This window comes from Ictalurus punctatus, chromosome 9, assembly GCF_001660625.3.
Source record: "Ictalurus punctatus breed USDA103 chromosome 9, Coco_2.0, whole genome shotgun sequence".
NCBI classification, from domain to species: Eukaryota; Metazoa; Chordata; class Actinopteri; order Siluriformes; family Ictaluridae; genus Ictalurus; species Ictalurus punctatus.
This window is the reverse complement of record NC_030424.2, coordinates 11,943,026-11,968,744: the sequence shown is the minus strand read 5'-3', so window position 1 is coordinate 11,968,744 and position 25,719 is coordinate 11,943,026. Positions and strand designations below refer to the sequence as shown.

At 38.1% G+C, this 25,719-nt stretch overlaps 1 protein-coding gene across 8 annotated transcripts in view; it reads right to left on the bottom strand.

Moving 5' to 3' along the window:
- eml1 (EMAP like 1) overlaps positions 1-25,719 on the bottom strand; it is a 62,724-nt gene that overhangs the window by 1,539 nt on the left and 35,466 nt on the right. For 2 of the 8 annotated variants that reach the window (XM_017476495.3, XM_017476499.3), the window contains exons 4-23: positions 23,090-23,140; positions 21,261-21,395; positions 20,211-20,239; positions 18,529-18,555; positions 16,017-16,146; positions 14,097-14,246; positions 13,280-13,349; positions 9,163-9,273; positions 8,851-8,946; positions 5,795-5,929; positions 5,602-5,701; positions 5,083-5,234; positions 4,758-4,883; positions 2,980-3,111; positions 2,696-2,763; positions 2,314-2,402; positions 2,081-2,178; positions 710-797; positions 407-502; positions 71-201 (exon numbers count right to left, since the gene is read on the bottom strand). In XM_017476495.3, the coding sequence (XP_017331984.3) occupies positions 71-201; positions 407-502; positions 710-797; positions 2,081-2,178; positions 2,314-2,402; positions 2,696-2,763; positions 2,980-3,111; positions 4,758-4,883; positions 5,083-5,234; positions 5,602-5,701; positions 5,795-5,929; positions 8,851-8,946; positions 9,163-9,273; positions 13,280-13,349; positions 14,097-14,246; positions 16,017-16,146; positions 18,529-18,555; positions 20,211-20,239; positions 21,261-21,395; positions 23,090-23,140 (2,014 nt within the window). Of the gene's footprint in view, positions 1-70; positions 202-406; positions 503-709; positions 798-2,080; positions 2,179-2,313; positions 2,403-2,695; positions 2,764-2,979; positions 3,112-4,757; positions 4,884-5,082; positions 5,235-5,601; positions 5,702-5,794; positions 5,930-8,850; positions 8,947-9,162; positions 9,274-13,279; positions 13,350-13,500; positions 13,550-14,096; positions 14,247-16,016; positions 16,147-18,528; positions 18,556-20,210; positions 20,240-21,260; positions 21,396-23,089; positions 23,141-25,719 lie in introns of those variants that run through there. The other 6 variants (XM_053682918.1, XM_017476501.3, XM_017476496.3 and 3 more) reach the window with 5 other exon arrangements.

Below are 25,719 nucleotides of genomic sequence, written 5' to 3'. Positions count from 1 at the left end.
AAAGAAAAAACAAAGAAGGTATATATTTTTTCCTCTGTAGAAGAAAATAGAATACATGCTGATTGCTTACTCTGGATTGAGAACAGGGGAATGAGAAGAGGTGCACTTTTCCAAAATCGTCCCCAGTGGCAAGAAGTCTCTTCTCATTGGAACTGCACACAGCATTAATGTCTGTCCCATCAGAGCCATCTGGCCACAAGCCTGAGGGAGAGTAAATAAAATCACCTTACACGAGAACTAACGTTCAGCAAATGTAATCCATATGAATCCATATACAATTACACCAAATGACATGAAACAATGCAGGCATTTTAATGAACACTAAGCACTTTTAGTATCTCCAATGAAATCTATTTCATGGATCTTTGACCAACCTTATGATTATACATTACTGCCTGAAACTCACCAAACACATGAAAACCCAGCGTGCAGGTAAAGGTGGCCCATGGGATATCTCGAGTAGTTTCCACACTCACTACTTGTTTACACACAGAGGGAATCCCTGTACAAACAACCACATTACCACTACATTAGAATTGACTGACTTCTTGTACATTTCAGTGATTTCTGACAATTGGCATCATCCAGATGTTTCGTACATCATGTTACGACAGACATGACGTAGAAAAGACAGAGCTCATATCAAAGCTCATGCTAAACAATGACCTGTTTATGCAAACTGGTTAATAGTAAATGTAGCTGTACTCACAGTAAAGGATCTCATAGTCTCCAGAGTTGGACACCAGGTACTGAGAGTCTACAGACCAGTCTAGATGAGTAATGAAACTGGAGTGACCCTATAAGAGACCACAGTGAAAAGCTCTCCACTAAATTGCTTTCTAAACTGTAATTTACATTTTTTCCCCCCTTAAAATGGTACATTTATGCAGATTAAACATTTGATATGTTTTCTTTGTTCTACTGTGAATAACATATGGGTTTATGAGATTTGAAAATCATTGAATTTTGTTTTTATTTACATTTAACACAGCGTCCCAACTTTTTTGGAATTGGGGTTTCAGGGTGGAGCTTTCTTTTAACTCTAAATAATGCTGGGTTATTTCTCTGCCCAAATGCTGGGTTGAGCCTTTTGGGTCATTTAATTGGGTTATTTTCTCAGTCTTGGGTGGTTTTTGGGTAGTTTTGTGTAACTCAACCGCTGGGTTTGTGACTGGGTCATTTTCACTGACAGTTGAATCAATGCACCCCTCCCCCACCCCGATGCCTCAGCCCAGCTCCGTGGGTCAAATCAACTCAGCGTGGACTGTTTGAATTCACCTTAGGTGGAGGTAGTGGTTTTCACACAGACCAATATATTTATCCATAAAACCATTACTGTACACTAGAAAAAGCAAAAATGCGTGATAGCAGTCCAGTTTACATGACATCAAATGCACCCCTTTCTTTATTAGCTTTGGCTTACTTGTTTGTTAAGCCCACTAAAACGTAAGTTGGTCACTATTTGGATGTTTTAAACGTCTCCACTGATCAAAATCTGATGTTTTCGTCTTAAATATATGCCTTATTCAAGTCATTTACTTCAAAGTCTATACATAAACACCACTTTAACAGCTCTAACAATACATTCCTGAACACTTTCTTGTGTATAAATAAAGAAGATACCATGTTGATAAAAAATTAAAATAACCCTGGAATTATTAACCCATTTATTAAATAAAATTAACCCAGCATTTATGTTAAAACGAAACCATCCTTTGGGTTGAAAAACAACCCATTTGCTGGGTTAAAATTAACAACCCAATTTGATGGGTTACTTTAGCCCAAAATGTGTTCTGTCCTATTATTTACCTAGCCGTTGGGCTAAAAATAACCCAGTTTGGGTTGTTTTTAACCCAGTGTTTTTTAGAGTGTATTATTACAGCAACATGACATTTTGTACAAATACTGTACATTGCTGTTTTGTAAGACAAACAATGCTCAATTCTGGAAATAATCTATAAGATAGCAGTTTCACACTATTGACTATATATATATATATATATATATATATATATATATATATATATATATATATATATATATATATATATATTGAGATAAATACTGAGCAGAAACTTACGGAGCATTTTCCTACTCGGCTGTACTTCTTGCCATTCTCAGCCACAGCATATATGTAGATGTAATTGTCATGTGACCCAATTGCAAGGAAATTGCCATCTGAAAAACAAAATGTTCAATCCGTTTTAATATAAGTGTCATTTGAACTGAATCTCTGTCAGTTACCCTGTGTTTATTACATATAAAAATAAGATTGAGTGGGAAAATAATTAGAGTGGCTGTCAGAACCCTGACCTGGAGCAAAACGCATAACTGAGAGCTGTTCATTTCCATCTGTATGTACAGTGACTAGGTCCTTAGTTTCGGTATCCAGAACAAGCCACCTGTCCATACAATTACAACAGCAGAACAGACCATATAAAGCTTGCATGCTGAAGCACTTGGAGCATTTTCAAAGACTTCTATTGTTATTAGGTTTTTTTTATATGCTGATGACTGTTTCATGAATATTAATAGTTTTAAAAGATATCTGAACAATGAATCTGGACTAGTCCAGTGCCTGTGTATTACATTTGCATAATAATGATGTGTTGGGGTCGTCCATGTATTAGAAATTTGCCAGAACAGTAATGACATGTCAGAGACCTCATTGCTGTGAAGGGACAGCCTCTCTCACCTGCCAGTCTGGGTTCCTATGGCAACGATTGCCCCAGAGGGATGGAAGCCGGCAGACTGAGCAGCATCCTACCCACATACACACAAACACAGACCTCAATCCTACACACCAAGTTCAACCCAGACTTACATATTAATGTGAGATGCTTACTGAAATTTTGGCCACTTTATATATTTTTAAGAAAGACTGAAAATACACTAAAGAGTTCATAAAATCACTATTATGTCTTTACTGACATTATGACCATTGATTTTAAACTGATGCATGCTGTGGTTTCTGTTCACCTCCAGTGTCTTGGTCCAGAGTGGCTGATGGGATTCGGAGTCCCACAGACTGACCAGTTTATCATGTCCACAGGTGAGGAACTGCAGCTTCAGTGGGTGCACAGCTAAGCCCCATAACTCGTCAGTATGGCCCTGAAAAACAACCATGGACATATGTTTCAAGTAGTATTCAAGTTTTTGAGAAATTGCAACGTTTCACACTTTTGTCTTTGGATAATCACACCTGGATACTGTAGAACTGTAACTGAACATCTTTTCAACACACTTAGTATTGTTTGACTTTATAGTATATAGTTGTGGAAGAGTAACGCTTTATGATCCCACTGTGACGAGAAGGCAGGAGGGGACAGGCTGTGAGGATGCATGCGTGGCACTGAGTTGTCTAATCAGTGTGAGAGTGCGTTAACGGAGCGGATGGAAATGTCAGAGAGGGAGAGAGAGAGAGACCCACATGTGCTTTGTGTTTGCGTTTGTGTGTCTCAGCTGACCGAGGACCAGGTGACAGCATGTCTGGAAACCGGAGAACCAGTTTTTCTATTTTCTCTCTCCTCTCTGTCCCTCTTGCGCTGTCTCTCCTGCTCACTCCTTCTCTCTCCCCTCTTCCTATGGGCAGCCAGCCAAAGGATGTAGCCGAAAGGGCAGCACCACTCCTCTCGAAGGGGGGAGGTGGTGTACGTCAGGCCAGAGGCCTGAATCTGGCCATGTAGGAGAGTGACAAGGAGGAGGGAGGTGCCAGGCTGTGAAGACGCATGCCTGACACCGAGTTGTGGGAGAGAGCGATAAAGGGTCAGCTGGAAACGCCAGAGTGGGAGAGAGACGCATATGTGCTTTGTGTTTGAGCTACTTTTGTGCGTTTCTGTTATGTTCGAGTTCTGTATATTATTAAACTTAACGTTTATGTTCAGCCGGATTCTGCCTCCTCCTTGGCCATCTTTGAAGTTTGTTACACCCACTATCTGGTGTGACCCAAAAGAGGACGGGTTCCCTTTTGAGTGCAGTTCCTCTTCAGGTTTCTTCCTCATCTTATCTGAGGGAGTTTTTCCTTGCCACTGTCACCGTTCATTTGGGATCTAGATCTAAATCTACATCTTGATTTCTGTAAAGCTGCTTCATGATAATCCATCCATCCATTTTCTGTACTACTTGTCCTACACAGGGTCGTGGGAGAGCCTGGAGCCTATTCCAGGGAATTCAGGGCACAAGCCTGGATGGGGTGCCAACCCATCGTGGGGCACAATCGCACACACATTCACACATCCATCCACACACTTTGAACAATTTGGAAATGCCAATCAGCCTACAATGCATGCCTTTGGATTGGGGGAGGAAACCAGAGTACCCAGAGGAAACCCCCAAAGCACAGGGAGAACATGCAAACTCTGCTCACACAGGGCAGAGTCAGGATTTAAACCCCCAAGGTGCAAGGCTAACGTGCTAACCACTAAGCCACCTTGCCCCCTTGCTTTGTGATAATGTCTACTTGAATTGAATTGAAATATTAAACTTAGTCGAAGACTAAAAATGTTTCATTGCAGAATATAGAGTCATAGTTTGGGTTGTGCTTACAGTAATTACTATGCATCCAGGAAAGCCAGTGTTATTTTAGCATAATTTAATTATATAAAATTAGGCTCAGTGAATAAAATGAGGCATTTTTCAACTAGTTAACAAGAATACTATCTTTATGCTTAATAGTGAATCACCTGTACAAAGTAATTAGATAAAAAAGGACCATGAGTTAAATAGATCATATCTGTGAGATAACTTTCAGTGTTCACCTGTGTAATGGGGGTGAATTCCCCATTCAGATTCCCCATCAAGATGTAGTTTTTGGTTGTTCCAATGAGAATAGTTTCTCCTTTCCCCTCAGCAACTGTACGAATAGGCCCATACATTTCAGGAACCTAAGAAAAATAACATACAATGACAGAAAACAAATATTATTAATTATTAGTCTATTGGGTGTTTTCATGTAATTCACTTTATACAGGAACACTAAATATAAAATCAGCACATTACATGCAATTTAGTGTTAAATATAAAATAATTACAATTTCACTCTATTTATTAGAGTGGCATAGAGGTGACATAACAGTGTCTCACCTCCACCATATTAATCTTCTGGTAGTTTCCATCCCAGGAAGTGAGCTTACGGTCTTTCCCACCCGAAACCAAAGTGCCGTCTCTCAATATGCACAGAGCAAACACGCTGCTTTCATGTGCACCCTGAATGGCCAAACTAATGCGATTAGAGCCTTCAAGACAGACACAGAGCAGTGAACCACATTAGCAAGCATTAACCTCACTCTCTGGAAGGCCAGAAACAACGAGCAGATGAGGGATCTGCTCAACAAAGCAGGACTGATTGAAAATCCTTACTAGACATCTGTAATCAAATTTTGTGGATGCAGCTGTTATAGTTTGCAACGCTCAGACCAGAAAGATAAGAATATAATACGAACACAAACATGTTTATGAAATATTCATCATGTATATATGGAATGGTACAGAATGTATTATGTATGATCTAATATCCATCCAGGCTTTAAATCAGAATCAGCAAGTCTTTAAACATTGCCACAAAGAATTGTGTTTCCATAAGTCTACCATTAAATTCTTTACCTTTGCCCCATACAAGAATATTTCCACTGGAGTCACCAGTGATAGCATCACCATTTTCTGAAAAAGTCACACACAAGACAAACTTGGGCTTCTCTTGTTTCTGCAAGAAACATAAATATGACTTGGTATTACTTACAAAATAACTGTTTATACAGTCTATCCCCCCAAAATATACTGTAATCTGTAAATTTACCTCAAACAGTCCCTGTTTCTTTAGAAGGGAGCCTTTTTCTAGTGACCAAAAGCAAAGATGGGACTTCCCACATGTTAAAATTATGTTTGCATCTGTTGGATGGAAATCAGCAGCAAAAACTGACTCATTTGAGCACTGTAATAAGAGCACAAAAAAACAGTGATTAACATTACACTTTTTAAGCTAACACTGGAAAACGAGAAATAAACCCCTAACAGCATGTTTTTTTTTAAATTTGCATACAAGACTAAAAACATTCCTCTTCCAAAAGGTCAGAAAATTTGTAACCGAAGACTGATTCATCTAACCCCAATTTAGCTTTATACAGTGCTGTGAAAAAGTATTTGCCCCATCCTGAATTCTTCTGGTTTTGTGTACATCTCATACTAAATTGTTTCAGAAATTAAAACTTAATCTAAGATAAAACAAAGCCAACCTAAGTAAACACAGAATACAGTTTTTAAATTATACTGTTATTTATTGAAGCAAAAAAGAAATCCAGCACCAACTGGGCCTGTGTGAAAATGTATTTGCCCCCGTAGTTACTAATTCCCTAAATCTATGAAACTGCGTTCATAATGGGGTTCAGCTGGACTAGATACAACCAGGCCTGATTACTGCAAACCCTGTTTAATCAAATCAACACTTAAATAGAACTTTTTTAACAGCATGAGGTTGGTTAAAAGGTCTTACTCAGTAACACACTATGCCAAAATTGAAAGAAATTCCAGAAATGATGAGGAAGACAGTGATTGAAATACACCAGGCTGGGAAGGGTTACAAAGCTATTTCAAAGGCTCTGGGACTCCAAAGAACCACAGTGAGAGCCGATATCGCTAAATGGAAAAACTCAGCATAGTAGTGAACCTTCCCAGAAGTGGCCGACCATCCAAAATCACAATCAGAATGTAATAGGATGTTATAGTGGTGGTCACTCTCTTGACCTTTACTAACATATGGATTAAATACAGAAAATATAGTAACACTTCTGCAGTCTCAGACCATTATTTCATCTTGTTTAAATTGCATATTGATCATAATATTTGCCCCTTGCCAAGTTACCACGTCAAACATACATTCTCGTTAGGTACTGCACAGAGTTTTATCAATAACCTCCCAGAGATATCAGCGATGATTGAATTACTGTCTGATCCCAAAGAATTTTATCAGGCAACTAAATGCTTAGAATCAATGTTCTGCTACATGCTAGATAAGGTAGCTCCACTTTAAAGAAAAATAATTAGAGAGAAAAAGCTAGCACCCTGGTATAACGATCACACATGCACCTTAAAACAGACGACTCGACAATTAGAACGTCAACCAAATTGGTAGAGTTTCAAACAGCTTGGAAGGAGAGCCTCCTGAACTATAGAAAATCTCTTAGCTCAGCTTGATCAGTCTATCGCTCCACCCTAATTGAAGATAACAAAAATAATCTAGACTCTTATAATACTATAGCAAAATTAACTAGGAATAAAACCACCACAGAAACATGCACACGATCTTTACATTGCAGTGACGATTTCATGAATTTTTTCACTGACAAAATTGAAAATATTAGACATGAAATTCAGACTATTAATTTAAAACCAGACAGTTTCATAACTAACCCTGTAGAAATCTATCACTCAGGATTTATGTCTCATCATAGCACAAAGACAGCACTGGTTAAAGTAGTAAATGACCTACTACTGGCTTCTGATGAGGGTTGTGTCTCCTTGCTTGTGTTGCTTGACCTTAGGGCAGCTTTTGATACTATTGATCATACTATTCTCCTTGATAGACTAGAAAATGTTGTTGGCATTAAGGGAACGGCCCTCTCCTAGCTCAGATCTTATTTGACCGATCATTATCAGTTCATAGATGTAAATGGAGACTTCTTTGTGCATACTGAGGTAAAGTTTGGTGTTCTGCAAGGTTCCGTTTTAGGCCCACTGCTTTTGACTTTATATATATATATATATATATATATATATATATATATATATATATATATATATATATATATATATGTATATATATATGTATGTAATATATTATATGCTACCTCTGGGTCAAATTATTCGTAAACATGCAATTAGCTTATGGCGGTCACCACCCACACCTGAATTTCATACCAGTTAATGAACATCTGTGTGTATTTAAGTCACAATTTGTACAGCACTCAGGGTCTGGTTTTGGTTGTCCCAGGTTGTCATGTTATGCTCTCCTGTGTCCTAAGTATTGGTTTATGTTTATTTTTCTTGCTCACACATGCTTAGTATCTTTTTATGTCCTGTTTGAACTTTCATTAAATTTTGAATTGAGTTGAAATGTTCCTCCAGGAGCACATCAACTACTCATCGAGCAAGTCACACAAGAGCCAAAGACAACATCAAAGGACCTACAGGCCTCTCTTGCATCATGACTCCTAGGCACTAGGCAAAAATTGCATACTTGGAAGGGTGGTACATCTGGTGTAAATTAAACACAGAATTCCACAAAAAGAACATCATACCTACGGTCAAGCATGGTGGTGGAAATGTGATGGTGTGGGGAAGCTTTGCTGCTTCAGGGCCTTGGCAAATTGCAGTAATTATGGGTAACATGAATTCTGCTTTCTACCAGAAAATCCTAAAGCAGAATATCTGGTCTTCAGTCCATAAGTTGAAACTCAAGTGCAAGTGGATTATGCAGCAAGACAATGATCCAAAGCATAGGAGTAAATCCTAGTCCTAGAAGTAAGTAAAAGACTGATCTCCAGTTATTTTAAGTTGAAGGGGGCAATTGGTTTTTCACTTTGGTGATAGATATTGGATAACTTTTTTGCTTCAATAAAATAAATAAATTAATAAAAAATGTATTGTGTGTTTTCTCAGGTTGCCTTTGTTTTATGTTGTATTTCATTTAAAGATCTAAATCTATTTAGTAGGAGATACACAAAAACAGAAGAAATCAGGATGGGGCCAATACTTTTTCACAGCACTGTACTGTGCATGACTAACGGTCAGATTTGAAGTTCAACAAATTGCTCTAAGTGGTTATTTAAAATGTTGACACGTCCCAAAATTACATACCTTAACTTCAGCAAGTCTCTCTTCTCGCTGCCAGTCCCATACTGAAAGGACATGATCGTTGGAGTCATCTACTACACACAACCAGCTGCCCCCATTCTAAATGGTTAAAATAAAGACACAAATACAGTTCAAATATGATGATCATTAATGGAAAGTGTAACAATTATAACAACCTTTTCCTATCAAAAATATAAGTAACAAAATACAGTATGCTGAATGGATAAGTTGTTGACATGGACACAAGAATAATAGTACATCTCTAGTGTCATATAAAGCCATTCTGAATTACAATATACAAAAAATGTCTCTTACCGACTTGGAGAAGGAGAGGCACACAAGAGCCCTGTCGAAAAAACCAGTTCCAATAACATGTAGTGTGTTTAGACTCACAGAGTCCCAAACACGGACATGAGGAGCTAACTGCTGCCAAACCCCCCCCCCCCAAAAAAACAGTTTGTGTTATTACCACTGAGCTGCAGAACAAAATATAACAGACTACACATCAAACAGTAAAATATAGAATTAAGTTTATACTGAATCTGAAAATTGGGTTTCCTGTTTCCTTTTCCTTTACTTCTGCTAGGTAGAGGAAGGTGTTTCGCAATGTCCAATATAATGGAGTTGGAAAGATACAATATGAATGAAATGATATTTTTTAGAGTTTAAAGTGCAGAAATGGAAAATGGTCAGTAACAAGATGCCCAGAGGCATGGTAATACTATAACAAAGGCAAGGCTTTAGGAAAAAAACAAAAGACAAGTACAGATAGATATAAATACATTAAACAGGTAAGATACAGGAGTAGTTGGGGCTTGTGGTTGGAAGATTGTCTAGACAGAGCACTGAAAAACCCCAATCAAGAGTAAGACTGGCATATACATAGTCTAATCAACACTGTCACAAATGCTGAGACACCAAATACAATTTTGAAAGCCAAAATTTGGTTTGGGTTTGTTGTTGCCGTTGACAATTAGGTGAAAAAAACAAGCTTATCAGATGGGAGTGAATGTGGGGACATTGGGACTTGGGGGAATGTGAGGTGCATGTGCTACACAACTGAATATTTCTTTTTCCATCTTCAGCTAATGTGGGCCGTTCTTCTGCACTGAAGGAGAACAGTGGCTACTAGACTGTTATGTTTATTAAACCAGTGATAAAATTGAACTGATAAAACTCATTGTTTGTATTAAGGGCATGCTAGCACCACAGAAACCATTTTGCCCTTGATTTTGAACGCCTCAACACTAATCCCACACAATCAAGAATAGAGATAGAGATATGGTTCTGCCAGAAGTGTCATTTCTAAGCTTACAACTGGTTATTTTGCAAACATCTCAAAACCAATAGTCTTCCAGATTATTTGGATGGATGAATATGTTGTCTGTAAATATAGCCATGTGTACAGAAAATCACAGAGCACATCATTAATGAATGCCTGAAAAAATGAAAGGTGCATTAGCTAGTCTTTAAGACATTACCAAATATTCTTAGTGTCCCATAATAGTACTCTAAAAAAGAGGTTTTCCACTCATGCCGTCTTGGTTACATTTAGGATTACATGCACTACACATGTTTCAATGTGTTAAATTTAGTGCTAATCTGTGGGTGCAGTGGGCTTAATTGAGTGTGTTGAAAATGATTTACAAAAATAATTGTGTGAATTATGACATGCGCAATGCCAGGGGATGAAGCAGTAAGTATATAAATGAGGATTTTGCGTGCACTTAATGTTTCTGGTGGTGAAAAGTTTGGACATCAAGTTTGGATATCAGAGACCCATGGAAGAGTAAAGTGAAGTTCAAGTTCCAAATATCATATGAATAAACATGTAGACATGAGTGTGCATTATGTTAATAAAGAAAGAGAGAAAACTTGAAGTTTCCACCTGAATATTATTGAACCAATTGTACTGACTGAGATGTTTAAGGTCTTTTCTCTTTGTTATGGCTCTGTAGCATTTACCATTCCACTGTTGTTTCATAATATTGTCCATGATAACTTTAAGAAGGGCCATCACCTTCACCATTATTGCTTCTTGTTGCATGACATCTTCCCAACCAAACATTTGCAGGCACCTGACCATAACACCCACATATGTTTTTCTGAACATCCAATTCCAGATTTAGTTCCCCTAAACTTTCCGTCTCAAGTTATTCCACTCCAATCATGGCAAACCATGGACCTCACTTTGTGCACAGAGGCATTGCCATGCTGGAGCAGGTTTGGGCCCCTTAGACTGGTATAGGGAAATTCTAGACAATTTTGTGCTTCCAACTTTACAGTATGGGTGTGATGGTCACACTTTTGGCCATATGGCGTATCTTCTTTTTATGCATATGAATAGATACTTTTGGTTTATATGTATAAACACAATGTCAACGCATTATTTGTGCAAATTTTAAGTTGATATATGCACTGTATATTAAAAAAAAAAAAAAAGTGTCTGAATATGTATTTCCCCGCACTGTAAACACTAAGACAGTTTGCATGCATTAAGTGGTGCTTGAAAGTTTGTGAACCCTTTAGAATTTTTCAGATTTTCACACAAAAATCCTTGAAGTAGATAAAGAGAACCCAATTAAACAAATGAGACAAACATATTATACTTGGTCATTTTTTATTGAGGAAAATGATCCAATATTACATATCTGTGACTGGCAAAAATATGTGAACCTCTAGGATTAGCATTTAACTTGAGATGAAATTAGAGTCAGGTGTTTTCAATCAGTGGGATGACAATCAGGTGTGAGTAAATGCCCTGTTTTATTTAAAGAACTATCAAAATCTGATCTTCAGAGCACATTTGTGGAAGTGCATCATAGCTTGAACAAAGGAGATTTCTGAGGACCTCAGAAAAACAGTTGTTGAGGCTCATCAGGCTGGAAAAGGTTACAAAACCATCTCTAAAGATTTTGAACTCCACCAATCCACAGTCAGACAGATTGTGTACAAATTGAGGAAATTCAAGAGCATTGTTACCCTCCCCAGGAGTGGTCGACCAACAAAGATCACTCTAAGAGCAAGATGTGTAATAGTCTGTGAGGTTATAAAGGAGCCAACATAACATTTAAGCAACTAAAGGCCTCACTCACATTGGCTAATGTTAATGTTCATGAGTCCACCATCAGGAAAACACTGAACAACAATGGTGTGCATTGCAGGGTTGCAAGGAGAAAGTCACAAAGGTTTTGTGGATGGATGAGACCGAAATGGAATTTATGGTTGAAATGAGAAGTGATATGTTTGGAGAAAGGAAAACACTGCATTCTAGCATAAGAACCTTATCTACGCTGTGAAACATGGTGTGACAGTGTCATGGTTTGGGCCTGTTTTGCTGCATCTGGGCTGGGATGGCTTGCCATCATTGATGGAACAATCAATTCTGAATTCTATAAGCAAATTCTGAAGGAAAATGTCAGGACATCTACCCGTGAACTGAATCTCAAGAGAAAGTGGTGCATGCAGCAAGACACTGACCCTAAGCACACAAGCTGTTCTACCAAAAAATGGTTAAAGAAGAATAAAGTTAATGTTTTGGAATGGCCAAGTCAATGTCCTGACCTTAATCCAATAGAAATGTTGTGGAAGGACCTGAAGCAAGCAGTTCATGTGAGGAAACCCACCAACATCCCAGAGTTGAAGCTGTTCTGTACTGAGGAATGGGATAAAATTCCATCAAGCTGATGTGTAGGACTGATCAACGGTTACTGGAAACAATTAGTTGCAGTTATTGCTGCACAAGGGGGTCACACCAGATACTGAAAGCAAAGGTTCACATATTTGCCACTCACAGATATGCAGAATTGGATAATTTTCCTCAATAAATAAATGAAAGTATAATATTTTTGTCACATTTGTTTAATTGGGTTCCCTTTATCTACTATTAGAATGATTTTTAAAGTCATAATTATGCAGAAATGTGGAAAATTCAAGCACAACAGTATATAAGGCCATGTAAAGAATAACTTTGTAAGACTTTGTAAAGAAAAGCATAAAATGGTGGATGTTTACAAACTGAAGGACAAGAAGTCCTGTAAAACCTGCTCAGAATAAAAATTGGACTAGAATGTGACAATATAGGTCTCAAGAAAATGATGTATCCAATTGATTTTGCAACACAGGTGTACAGATATGGTCAGTACACCCATTGTATGGTGTATTATTTTAGTTGGATGCTAAACTGCCTGCGTTAAGGGAAGTGAATACATTCCATAACTTTTGGTATGCGATTTTCGCACATTCCATGTAGTATCTTATATACTTTTTCTATTGAAAAAGAAGGCTTAAATCCAATTGGACATCAAGAATCAATCATGTCTTGTGGTTCTAGCAGAAATTCACTTCAAGCAAAGATAAATCGTTCAATGGCAGATTTAATTGTGGACATCCTTCAAGGCTGCTCAATGTCAGCTGATATGTGTTCTCTTACTTTGCCATCCAAGGAAGTTCCAGCCACTTGTCCTGTTGCTATGGTGATTTTATCAGGATGGACAGCTAGGCTTCAGGAAGCAAGAGGGAGACCAAAAGGACAGTAGTTAACAGCGCTGAACAAGAATAAAAAGTACAGCTACAACAGTCATGATATGAAGCTTTTATATCTTCATTGGGCATTAATTTTTTGCATTATCTATAAGCCAAGGTTTATCTTACAGAAGGTAAAGTATTGGTTGCCATATTAACTTTATCCCCTTTTGACAATCTGTAATAAACAAAATGCAAATCACTTTACACAGTTGTACACAGTATACAATTATTAGTCCACAGTGATTTTTTTTTTGTTACAAAAAAACTCTAAAAAGTACCCTGTTAGATGGCGCTGAGCAAAAATATAATCATTATCATTAGAGACCCAGTTTACTTAAATACTGCTACAAAGTGTACTTGTCCTGTGTTATCACATAAAAAAGAACAGGACACAGAGAATTGTTCAAGTCAAACAAATCCTAATGAAACATGGTGTCACTTAGTGTTACAGTACTAATCTGGACAATTTTGACAATAAACCGCTCAGCTGATTAAAAAAGGCATTGCTGATCTGCTCTTTAATGTGAAAATCATAGTGCAGTCAAAGTTTTCACATTTTCTTAAAAGGTTTGTGTTCACCAGTTTTTTGTTTTTGTTTTGTTTTTTAAATAACTGTTCATATTTTAGCCAAGCTTTAAGGTTTGGTCATTTTTCTGCATACTATTAATAGAACATATCCTGGAAGGGTAGAGTGAGCATTAATGATTGAGTTTTGCTCTTACCATTTGATGTCATCAGTATGCCCAGTGTAGTGTCTCTGCAGCTGCTCATCTACGTTGTACAACACTACCACAGAGGCAATAAAATAAACCGTCTCTCCAGTGGGAAGCAGGTAGAGATTGGATCGACAGTCACGGCCCCGGTAGCCATAGCTAACTTTTGGTTAAGAACAAATCAAAACTCAGAGGTATGTGAAATTAGATGTTAGATGGTAATTTGGCTTTGCAGAGAAGTGATCAGTTTAAGAGACTGATATTTGCTCACATTCAGTTCACATTTAACAACTTATTTGTTGGTTTCCAAAACAGCTCTGCCACTGACGGATTACCCAATGTCAACATGTGAAGCTAAATCCACACGGTAATCACAGAGTTTTGAGAGACATCCCTCTAAAAGTGCGTAGTCCATTATGTTGTGAAGTGCCTGATGAATCATGAGTAGGAAGACAACAGACGTGCAGCAACTTTGACAGGCAGCAGCAAGGAAGATTAAATGCCAGCTGTAACACACACTAAAAACTAGATTACTTGGTCTTCCATGTAGATATTGCAAGTAAGATCATCACAAAATAGTAAATCATGTTCAAAGAAGATTGCTTCTCATCCTTTGATGTACAAGTAATCCCAGAACACAAGCTGATTTCCCCTTGAGGCTTATCATGACCTCCATGCTGAAACAGAGATGCATTATGCATAGATATGTCAAGATTGTAATATGCCTCCAAACAATTCTGCTGATTTGGAAATCAGAACAACTGCAGGCAGTGAAACACTTCTGTTGAAGATTACATACTTTGGTCAAAGTAACTGAAAATGTTTAATTTCACTGTCATACTACATACAGTACATTAGGACACAACATTTTGCTATTCATAAAAGCAGCCAAAGGAACGGAATATCCATTTCACAACAAATTATGCATAAGAATTCAAGTATTTTCTGTTTCTTGGTTTTAGATAAGAAGAGCTAGTCCTAGCCATCTTTTCTAAGAGGAGTATTTAGCTGTATTTTTCTAGAATAGGATGAATATTTACACTTGGCCAAGACACCAGTTCCCTTGGCTGCACTCAAAAGATAAATACTTCAGTAAATTCCCAATGAAAAATTCACATTATGTCAAAAGTATGTTAATATATAGTATATTTTAATGTAATAAAATTTGATGTAATAAAAAAAACACCACGTTCTTCCTAGTTAACTTCCTATAAAATCCCATTTCCGCACCCACTATCTATGTGTCTCTTCCCAACTCCTAATCCTTCCTTATTTGTAAGTCGCTTTGGATAAAAGCGTCTGCTAAATGCATGAATGTAAATGTACCCAAGACTCTGTGCTGGCTGCAGAACTGCAGCACAAGTTCTCAGACTTCACTCCTCAGTACAGTTCCACAATATGTCTTTATGTCATATATTTGAGGACGTTGTCTACAATCACAAAGCTCAACATGTGTCAGTAGATTGAACCTATTTCTCATTTAGGCCTTGTGAACTTATTCATTCATTCATTCATTCATTCAATTTAACGGCTCTATCCTGGTCAGGGTCACAGTGTATCCGGAGCCTATCCCAGCAACACTGGGCATTATGTAAGAATGCACCTTGAAATGGGAAGCCAGTTCATCACAGGGACTCATGCACACACACATTCATACACTCATTCACACCTAGGGTAATTTTGCGTAGTCAATCCATGTCCTGGCATGTTGTTGGGAGGTAGGAGGAAACCTGAGAAACGGTAAAAACATGCATGTCTGTTCGTGCATTTGGAACCTACCATCATGTAATGTTGGTCTAAAGTGTCCAATTGAGTCTACTCATATGTACAAAAGAACAGTAACAGACAAGTAACAGGTGAGAACAAACAGACTAATAACCATTCGCTGTATATGTTCACATCACAGGCAGCAGTGATACAAAAGGATACACCCAGTCTAGCTTCAGTTTCTTAGGAGGCACATCAGATTTTGCTTCTAGACAGTATGTATCCACCAGCTCTTTTGGCATGTACATGGTGATGGGTCTTCCTTTCAAATACATTTTGACATACCCTTCATCTAAAAAAAGCAACATATTTTCAGCACAACAAATGATCTAACATTGCGTGACCTTAGTAATATAAGGTTCGATCTCCCATTTGTTCTTAACTTAGACAGAACATTATAATACTAAGGTCATAACTGCATTGGGAGGCTGTATTTATGTAAAGATCTGGCTTAAGATTTCTATACGTTCGCGATATGTATAATTTATCATAGAGCCATTGAAAATGTATTTGTTTTATTAACCAACGTAAATGTTTAAGTGAATGAAAAGGAATTGTTTAAAGAAAATGGGGGAAAAAAGGTGTTTTTTTTCAATTCATTTTTATTATTTTTCTATTATGCATGGTTTATTATGTGTTTAATGGACAATGAATAAATAAAATGGGGAAAATGTGCAGTTTCTTGGTTTGACTGCTTAATAGCTACAAATTAAAATAGTACAAATGTAAAGAAAGCAGATATGCAAGCAAAGCAGATGAAGGGAAACATACCTAGTAGTCCAAAAACAGACATAAACAAAACTGAGCAACATTTAACAGACAAAAGAATCGTGTCAAAACGGCAAGTGACATGCAGAAAGTCAGACAAAACAGCTCAACAGAAAACCACCAAAAACAAATGAAAAAAGCAAAGAATGAGAGCTAAAAATAACAACAACAATAAAATCAGAGCCATTGTTTATAACCAGTGACCATTATTCCCATAATCAGTGCTATATCTGAGATCAGTGGCAGATTTGAAAGTACTGGCTAGGGGATTTGATGGGGCTCCTGTAACTTGGTGTGTCTAATGGAGAGTAAGTGGAATGAGAAGGACACTTCTTCATTGGGAGGGTAAACGGTACAACCATTCTGCCCCTGGACTGAGTTGCCTTGCTGGATGAAATCTTGGCCTCTGGGCTAATGTGTGTAGAGCACAAGGGCGCAGCTGGTTCGCAGGGCTCAGTGGACGTTGTCCTTATAGCTGGCTGGTGCAGGTAGATCTGCACGGTCACTAGGTGAAGTGATGGGATTGGGGAAATGGCAGAGAAGTTGGATGGAGTATAAAAATAAATATTTTTAATTCTATATCCTCTGACATGACCACATTCAACACAATAGGAATTCTACAAAATGAACTACTGGCTCACAAACCAGTGTGGGGAAAGGGGCATTTGGCAGCTAGGTATTTAATTTGAGAATCATTTTTCTTGTGAAGGGTAAAGTAGGGCAAGCAGACACTAACATGGTGACTCATTCACAGACGTAGACAAAACTCTCACTGCATCTAAATCTGCTACTCACATGACAAGAAGATTGCCCAAGAATATTCAGAGGCATTTCATATGGTAAAAAAAGGGAAGGCCTCTAAAAGATTGATAGAACAATTAGAGGTGAGTGGAGTGAAAGCAGCTCTACTCTTATTGCCAGCAAGCCATTGAGTGAGCTGCTGGGTAACTGCAGGAGAATGTGGGCTCCTGTGGTGCATGTGAAAAATAGGCATTGAGGGCTGTGAGCAAACACACAGTGTGCCTCTAGCAGGTTAACAGGCAATCAACTACAGACTGACAACACTCTCGATGCATGTTAGGGAGAGTGCTCATTAGTCGATTGGGAAGGATTGCACTTTGGGGGTCTGTTACACACACATCCATCAGATCAACCCATGCCTTTACACCAAACATGGATCTGGTACATTCTGTGCCATTCTAAGCTAGGCCAGGCTGCTCTGAGAAAGTCTACTGAGGAGCATGTATAATAAAAAAAGGACTGCCAAATTGCCCCACTGGATTAAAATCCAGCCAGTGGCCTCATTTACTATATCACGGTTTCTTAATCCTCGTCATAATGTAACCAAGCACTGCACTGTTTCCTGATTTTCTGGTTTCAACACACCTTATCAAAATATGAAACCTTTCAAAGGTTTAATTTCATATGATTAAGCTGGGAAAAGACTAAACAGTGTAGTGTAAGGCTACTTCTTTAGAATCATTGGGAAGCTCACCCCAGTATCTTTATTGTACATTCATGCACTATTAGAAAAAGGGTACTATACTGTACCTTTCCTTGTAGATGGCGTGGTACCCTTAAGAGTACATCTTTTGTGCCTTTAGTATGTATCTTTTACCTACAAAGGTGCATATAGTGCACCTTTAAAGCTTCACAATCATTATGGTTCAATTATGAATCTTAAATTATTGCAAAGGCATATTACACTACGTCCATATTTCCAGGTGAATGATACATATCAAAGATACAAAAGACCATCCCAGAAATATTGGCAAGATACAGTATCATACCCTTTTTCTGAGCATGTACTCAGAGCAGAAGTTTATAATGGATGTTTTCTAGCTTAAGGATGACACAATGCCCACAGAGCCATTTGGGTATATGAGGGTTGATGATCAGGGCCTACCTTTGCAGTGTGTCACCCGTCGCATCCCTTAGTGAGTGTACACAGACAGAGACAGAGACTGTGTGAGAAGGCTTTTTACAAAGGGAGAAAGAAAGAGATCCTGGCTCATGAGCTCCTAGACTGTACTTAATTACTCTACAAGGCCCTTTGAGGAGGTATCTCTCTGGACCTGTGCTCTAGATAACAAATCGCTTATGTTAATGTGCTGTTTTGTTAATTCACTTAACATCTGGAGTGGTTGGTATGATGGCTTCAATTAATCAGGGATTAACCAACATGGTCAAACGTAACATGCATGCCATGTGCAGTCCCAGGTCCTAGATAGTGTAGTTCAGTATTATGTAAAGTAGACTGGATTTAAAAGAGTGGTAAGTGTATAGATTGAATCAAATTATTGTGATGCTCACATTTTATACCTTAGGTGCCTTATGTGGTTTTGTGTGCTGTCTTCTAATCTAAGGTAATGCAATAAAATAAACAGTAAACGATACACACTTGTACTGTGAATGACACATGTTGTATGTGTATTAGTTACATTACTGCTTGTAAAAAGCAGATAACCACTGACTTTCTTGAAGTATATTAAAGTAAAGTGACTTAAAGTAAATTAATCTGCAAAGAACACACAAAAAATATGTCAACAAAAGCATTGTAGCAAAACAAAGAGAAAGCATACTGTAGTTAAATGATGGGTGAAATGGGTTACTGATGATAGATGTGGTTGTTAGCTGATTGGATGAAATACGTCATCCCCCAACACACACAGAACCAAACTGTCACTGAGGTTTTTATAAGCTGAGACCAGAGGAGGCAAGCCCATGCATTTAAAATGATATTTCCTTTAGACTTGTTTTCCTTGTCTTAAAACAGGATATGGATATACTGTAACTAAATACATTATTTGAAACGAACAAACATGATGTTTTCTTCTCTTTTTTTTTTAGTCCAGAGGTGTGCACTAAGATGATGGGATCCCATAGGGCTTACTTCCATGTGGTTGCAAGCGATTGGTCATATATGAAGCTTGTGCAACAAACATAGGTCATATTCAGTCATTCATCCTTAGTAACTGCCTGGTTAGGGTCATGGTGGTTTAAATTAAGCTACTAGTTTGTTTATATTTATGGAAATAGACCCAACTAAATCAGTTAGAAAATAGAACTGTCAGAACCAGAATTTACAGACCATGCTGGCATTTCTACCACTGCGTTTTTCAGAGATTTCCAGTCTTTCTGGGGGAATAGTGATAGGGTTCCTATTTAATAAAAATTCTAAATAAATAAATAAATAAATAAACTCCAGTTTAAACAATCCCCACTTGGGGTTTAAATCAGAATAGATAGATAGATAGATGGATATATGGATAGATAGATAGATAGATAGATAGATAGATAGATATTGAAACACTAAACAGGTGCAGATTCAGTAGTGCCATTGCACTGCACCCCTAGAAGAGATAATTCACTGCAGGTAAGCACCCATTAAAAATCACTTTTTCTAATTAGACAAGAAGGTCCAAAGTCATACATTTAAGCCCTCATGTACCATGTATTACTTGCCACAGCTAGTAGTAGTCAAACAGCTGTATGGAGTTGTTCATGCAACTATGACTTCTCCAGTCTTGGCTCATAATTTTAAAACTTTACATGATAGTGAACAACACTGCAGCCTGTGTCACTTACCAGCACTGAAGACAGGCTCCCTCTGTTTGCTGCAGGGTGTGAGAGAGAAAAAAGCATGTAATCCAGATAAAGTGCATGCATCATGTCGTTAGAAAACCGTAAGACTTTCCTTCATCTTCGGAACACAATTGAAGACATTTTAATAAAACATGGGAGATTTCTGTCCCTCCATGTACAGTCCAAGTAACCAAAACTTAAAATTTGCTGAAGTGATATGAATGCTTTGTGTGTGCAAAAAAAAGGACAAATTATTACAATTAATTAATGAATTAATTATTCACAAAATATCTTCACTTACGCATAGATCTCCGACGCACGTTCACAAGAGAACCACAACACACATGTGTTGGGTTGACGCGAGAGACGTCTTTGTTACAAAGATTGTTCTGTGTGACTCAGTTTGTCTACAGCGTCCCTCTTCCTCTGCTGTAAACAGTGCAGCGTTTCCAGGTCCCGCTGGATATCGCGACAGTGAACATTTTTTTCTCTCATTTTTTTTGTCTACTCTCACGTCAACACAACACTCATGCATAGTGGTTCTCATGTGAATGCACATCAGAGATCTATGTGGAAGTGAAGATATTTTGTGAATAAAGACTTAATTTGAGTTTTTCTGCGCACACAACGCATTCGTATCGCTTCATAAAATTGGGATTAAACCACTGGAGTGGATAACTTTTGGATTACTTTTACAATACCCTTATGAACTTGTTGGAGTTTGAAAGTTTTGGTTACTTGGACTGTAAACAGAGGGACAGAAATCTCCCAGGTTGCATTAAAATGTCTTCATTTGTGTTCAGTAGATGAACGATAGTCTAATGGGTTTGTAAAGACATGAGGGTGAGTAACTGATGACAGAATTTTCATTTTTGGGTGAACTATGCCTTTAATATATTCAGAACTGGCGGCTTTACTATGTCTTTATTTTCAGTAGTTATGCTCCTTTTCTAAGTAACAGGCTTAGTGAATATACACCTGTTTTGATTGTTACTATGGACCAGTAATGAAAAAATTTCTACTGTGTTTAGTAAGGGTCAGCGGGTGCTGTACCTCTCACTGGCTTTCTTGCCACTTGAGTTGTTTCCAATTGAGGCGGTGCGATTGCGGTTGCTCTTGGCGTCTCCCCCACCCTCTTTCCTACTGCTAGGACCCACATGCTCTGACGAGCTTGTTCTTTTCACAGTGCTGAGAAAATATAAAGTATTTCAAATCATTAGTTCCATTTGAATCATTTATAGGCAATGGGATGTCAATGGGCAATGGGTGTAATGGGTAAAAGTAACATCTCAAATGGAAAGATCTCATTGGGAGAACTTAGCCAATCTCTAATTACACACATGAACCATATTCAAATTAGAATGCATGCAACATGTTTTCTAACTGATATGGGGTGAACAAATCATAAATTCATTAGCTAACACAACAGACAAGTCAAAGCTCCAACAAGCTGTTACCACCCAGAGGTGGATTATTTTCCTACAACAGTATGTCTCAAATTATTTTATTTCTCTTATACAATGGTGATTCGCAAATGCTTACAATTTTAAAGTTATTAATGAACCTTAGGTTCTGTTTAATAACTTAAAGTCCCTCTGAAAAGCCTTGAAACATGCAGCATTATTCGATTTGTTGACGTAATCTCCACTGAAACTGGAAGTCAGGGCTGGACATATAGAGTGGCTCCTCCCCTTTTTTAATAGCCAATAGTGTTTAGCTTACCTCACAGCCCAGGTTAAGCTGTACTTGACAGTTAGTACCATGGATCTGTATAATGTTGGGAGCAGGACACTTCCTATTCTAGGGAGCATTTGATTGGACAGAAAATCTGATGAGAAGCTGAAGTGCAGAATGATGTCATCAAAATTGTTTATCCGTATTGGTGGTAGAGAGAGACTGTATATTTATAAGTCAAATATCTTCTAAATGTCTTTTAAGGCTAACATATTCATACTAAAATCCACAATACTTCAATTCTGATTTCATGGGGACTTTCATGGGCAAATCTGCCAAATAATGGTGTCTTCCAAATCCCATAAATCGAACAATTATCGCATTGGAAAAATTACACAAAAAACATATTTTGTAGTTCTTAAAAGCACAGTGCTGTTTTGTGAGGAATTATTTTTAACATATCAGGCTGCATTTTAGTCAGGAACTGGCCATGTGCATGAGCATAAACATTTTCTCAGAGAAGAGGAAATCGTGCTGGGGAGATAACGCAGGACACATCCTCCACTGACAGTCTGTTATACCAAATAACCAGTCTTCACAATTACTGAAAACAAACACAAGACTCATGCTGGATCTAGCTGGACAGGCCAGCATATTTTTATTTGCTTTCCCATGACACGCTCGTCACCAGGTTTGTAATGGCTTAGGGTGGGCAGAGAGGCCTGGACAGAGAATGGCTGCCCTTTCAAAACACCCAAACAAAGAAAACGTCTCTATCAGCAGCTTATTGGTTGCCAAGCCTAATCCAGGCTGCATAGGCAAAGCTCTTTCAGGTCAGTCACTGGCTGGTGATGTTATCCTCTGTGAAGGGAGCTGCTGGATGCTTAAGCTTGAAGAGGTGCTTTTGTTAAGAATGAAACTTCAGGGACTGAATTGGAGCACACACAGTTAATCAAGAGACTACACAGCTTTCAGTCATCAAAGAAATTGTGGGTTGAAGTGGGAGCTTTAAGAGAGTCTGATGATGATGGAAACTATGGAGCTTTGTGATGGGGCCAAAGAATGTCACCAAATCCATGTGAGAAAGATGTTTGTAGAGGCAAACTCAATTTGTACATTTGAAAGCCTGGATCCAAATATTCAAACCGTAAAATAAAGTAGTGTATAGCACTCATGGAAAGGAAATGACAGAGAACACATATTCTCACCTATAGGACGGTCTGAGTGGAAACTTGAATGGGCTGGACAGACTGGACACACTGTGCACAAAGCATGCAACATAGGAACAGAAAAGAATCTAAGAGTAAGATATACAGGGGCAAGACAGATGGCTTGAAGATGTTTGAAAGAAATGAGTGAAGGAGATGAAGTAGAAGGAAAGTTTTATTAGGTAAGGATTATAGTACCCGGCTCTTAATGTATCGTGTTGCGTTCTTGAGCATCAGTGAATGTTTGCACCTTTTGTAATAGTTGTGTTCGAGTCCCTCAGTTGTCCTCAGTGTGAAAAGATGAATCTCTACATCATAGAGCTGCTGTTGGAAATGGGTCAAATATGCAGAAGATGCTGGAAAAGCAAAGAATGTGCAGGACCTGGAGGATTTTTCTGATGAACAGTTTAACTGCTCAGGACAAACAAGGGACTCATGAACAACTATCACAAAACATAAACACAGTCGCTGATCATCCAGGTAATGACACACAGTATTAAGAATGGAGTGTATGTAAACTTTTGATCTGTTTCATTAAGTTATTATTATTGAGTCTTGTGGACTATATGTAAACATCTGTTATGTGAAACAGCTGATTCAGGGCAGAACTTAATAAAAAACAAAATGCAATTTTTATGATCCCGCTTATTTTATTTATTTATTTATTTATTTAAATTATTATCATTTTGCCGATTCTGCAAGGGATAAACTTGTGACCTCAACTGTACACAAAAAATGTTCAAAACAGATAACATTCATATGCAGGTCTTTTTTCACATTTACAGTGCATCCAGAAAGTATTCGCAGCGCTTCACTTTTTCTGCATTTTGTTATGTTACAGCCTTATTCCAAAATGGATTAAATTCATTATTTTCCTCAAAATTCTACAAACAATACCCCATAATGACAACGTGAAAGAAGTTTGTTTGAAATCTTTGGAATAAGGCTGTAACATAACAAAATGTGGAAAAAGTGAAGCGCTGAGAATGCACTGTATATAAATATAGTTTATTTATATATTGTGTGTGTGTGTATATATATATATATATATATATATATATATATATATATATATATATATATATATATATACATATATATATTGTGTGTATATATATATATATATATATATATATATATATATATATATATATATATATATATATATATATATATATATATATATATATATATATGTATATATGTATATATATACAGTGAGGGAAAGAAGTATTTGATCCCCTGCTGATTTTGTACGTTTGCCCACTGACAAAGAAATGATCAGTCTATAATTTTAATGGTAGGTTTATTTGACAACAAGAAAATCCAGAAAAACGCATGTCAGAAATGTTATAAATTGATTTGCATTTTAATGAGGGAAATAAGTATTTGACCCCCTCTCAATCAGAAAGATTTCTGGCTCCCAGGTGTCTTTTATACAGGTAATGAGCTGAGATTAGGAGCACAATCTTAAAGGGAGTGCTCCTAATCTCAGTTTGTTACCTGTATAAAAGACACTTGTCCACAGAAGCAATCAATCAATCAGATTCCAAACTCTCCACCATGGCCAAGACCAAAGAGCTCTCCAAGGATGTCAGGGACAAGACTGTAGACCTACACAAGTCTGGAATGGGCTACAAGACCATTGCCAAGCAGCTTGGTGAGAAGGTGACAACAGTTGGTGCGATTATTCGCAAATGGAAGAAACACAAAAGAACTGTCAATCTCCCTCGGCCTGGGGCTCCATGCAAGATCTCACCTCGTGGAGTTGCAATGATCATGAGAACAGTGAGGAATCAGCCCAGAACTACACGGGAGGATCTTGTCAATGATCTCAAGGCAGCTGGGACCACAGTCACCAAGAAAACAATTGGTAACACACTACGCCATGAAGGACGGAAATCCTGCAGCGCCCGCAAGGTCCCCCTGCTCAAGAAAGCACATATACATGCCCGTCTGAAGTTTGCCAATGAACATCTGAATGATTCAGAGGACAACTGGGTGAAAGTGTTGTGGTCAGATGAGACCAAAATGGAGCTCTTTGGCATCAACTCAACTCGCTGTGTTTGGAGGAAGAGGAATGCTGCCTATGACCCCAAGAACACCATCCCCACCGTCAAACATGGAGGTGGAAACATTATGCTCTGGGGGTGTTTTTCTGCTAAGGGGACAGGACAACTTCACCGCATCAAAGGGACGATGAACCAGGCCATGTACCATCAAATCTTGGGTGAGAACCTCCTTCCCTCAGCCAGGACATTGAAAATGGGTTGTGGATGGGTATTCCAGCATGACAGTGACCCAAAACACACTGCCAAGGCAACAAAGGAGTGGCTGAAGAAGAAGCACATTAAGGTCCTGGAGTGGCCTAGCCAGTCTCCAGACCTTAATCCCATAGAAAATCTGTGGAGGGAGCTGAAGGTTTGAGTTGCCAAAAGTCAGCCTCGAAACCTTAATGACCTGGAGAAGATCTGCAAAGAGGAGTGGGACAAAATCCCTCCTGAGATGTGTGCAAACCTGGTGGCCAACTACAAGAAACGTCTGACCTCTGTGATTGCCAACAAGGGTTTTGCCACCAAGTACTAAGTCATGTTTTGCAGAGGGGTCAAATACATATTTCCCTCATCAAA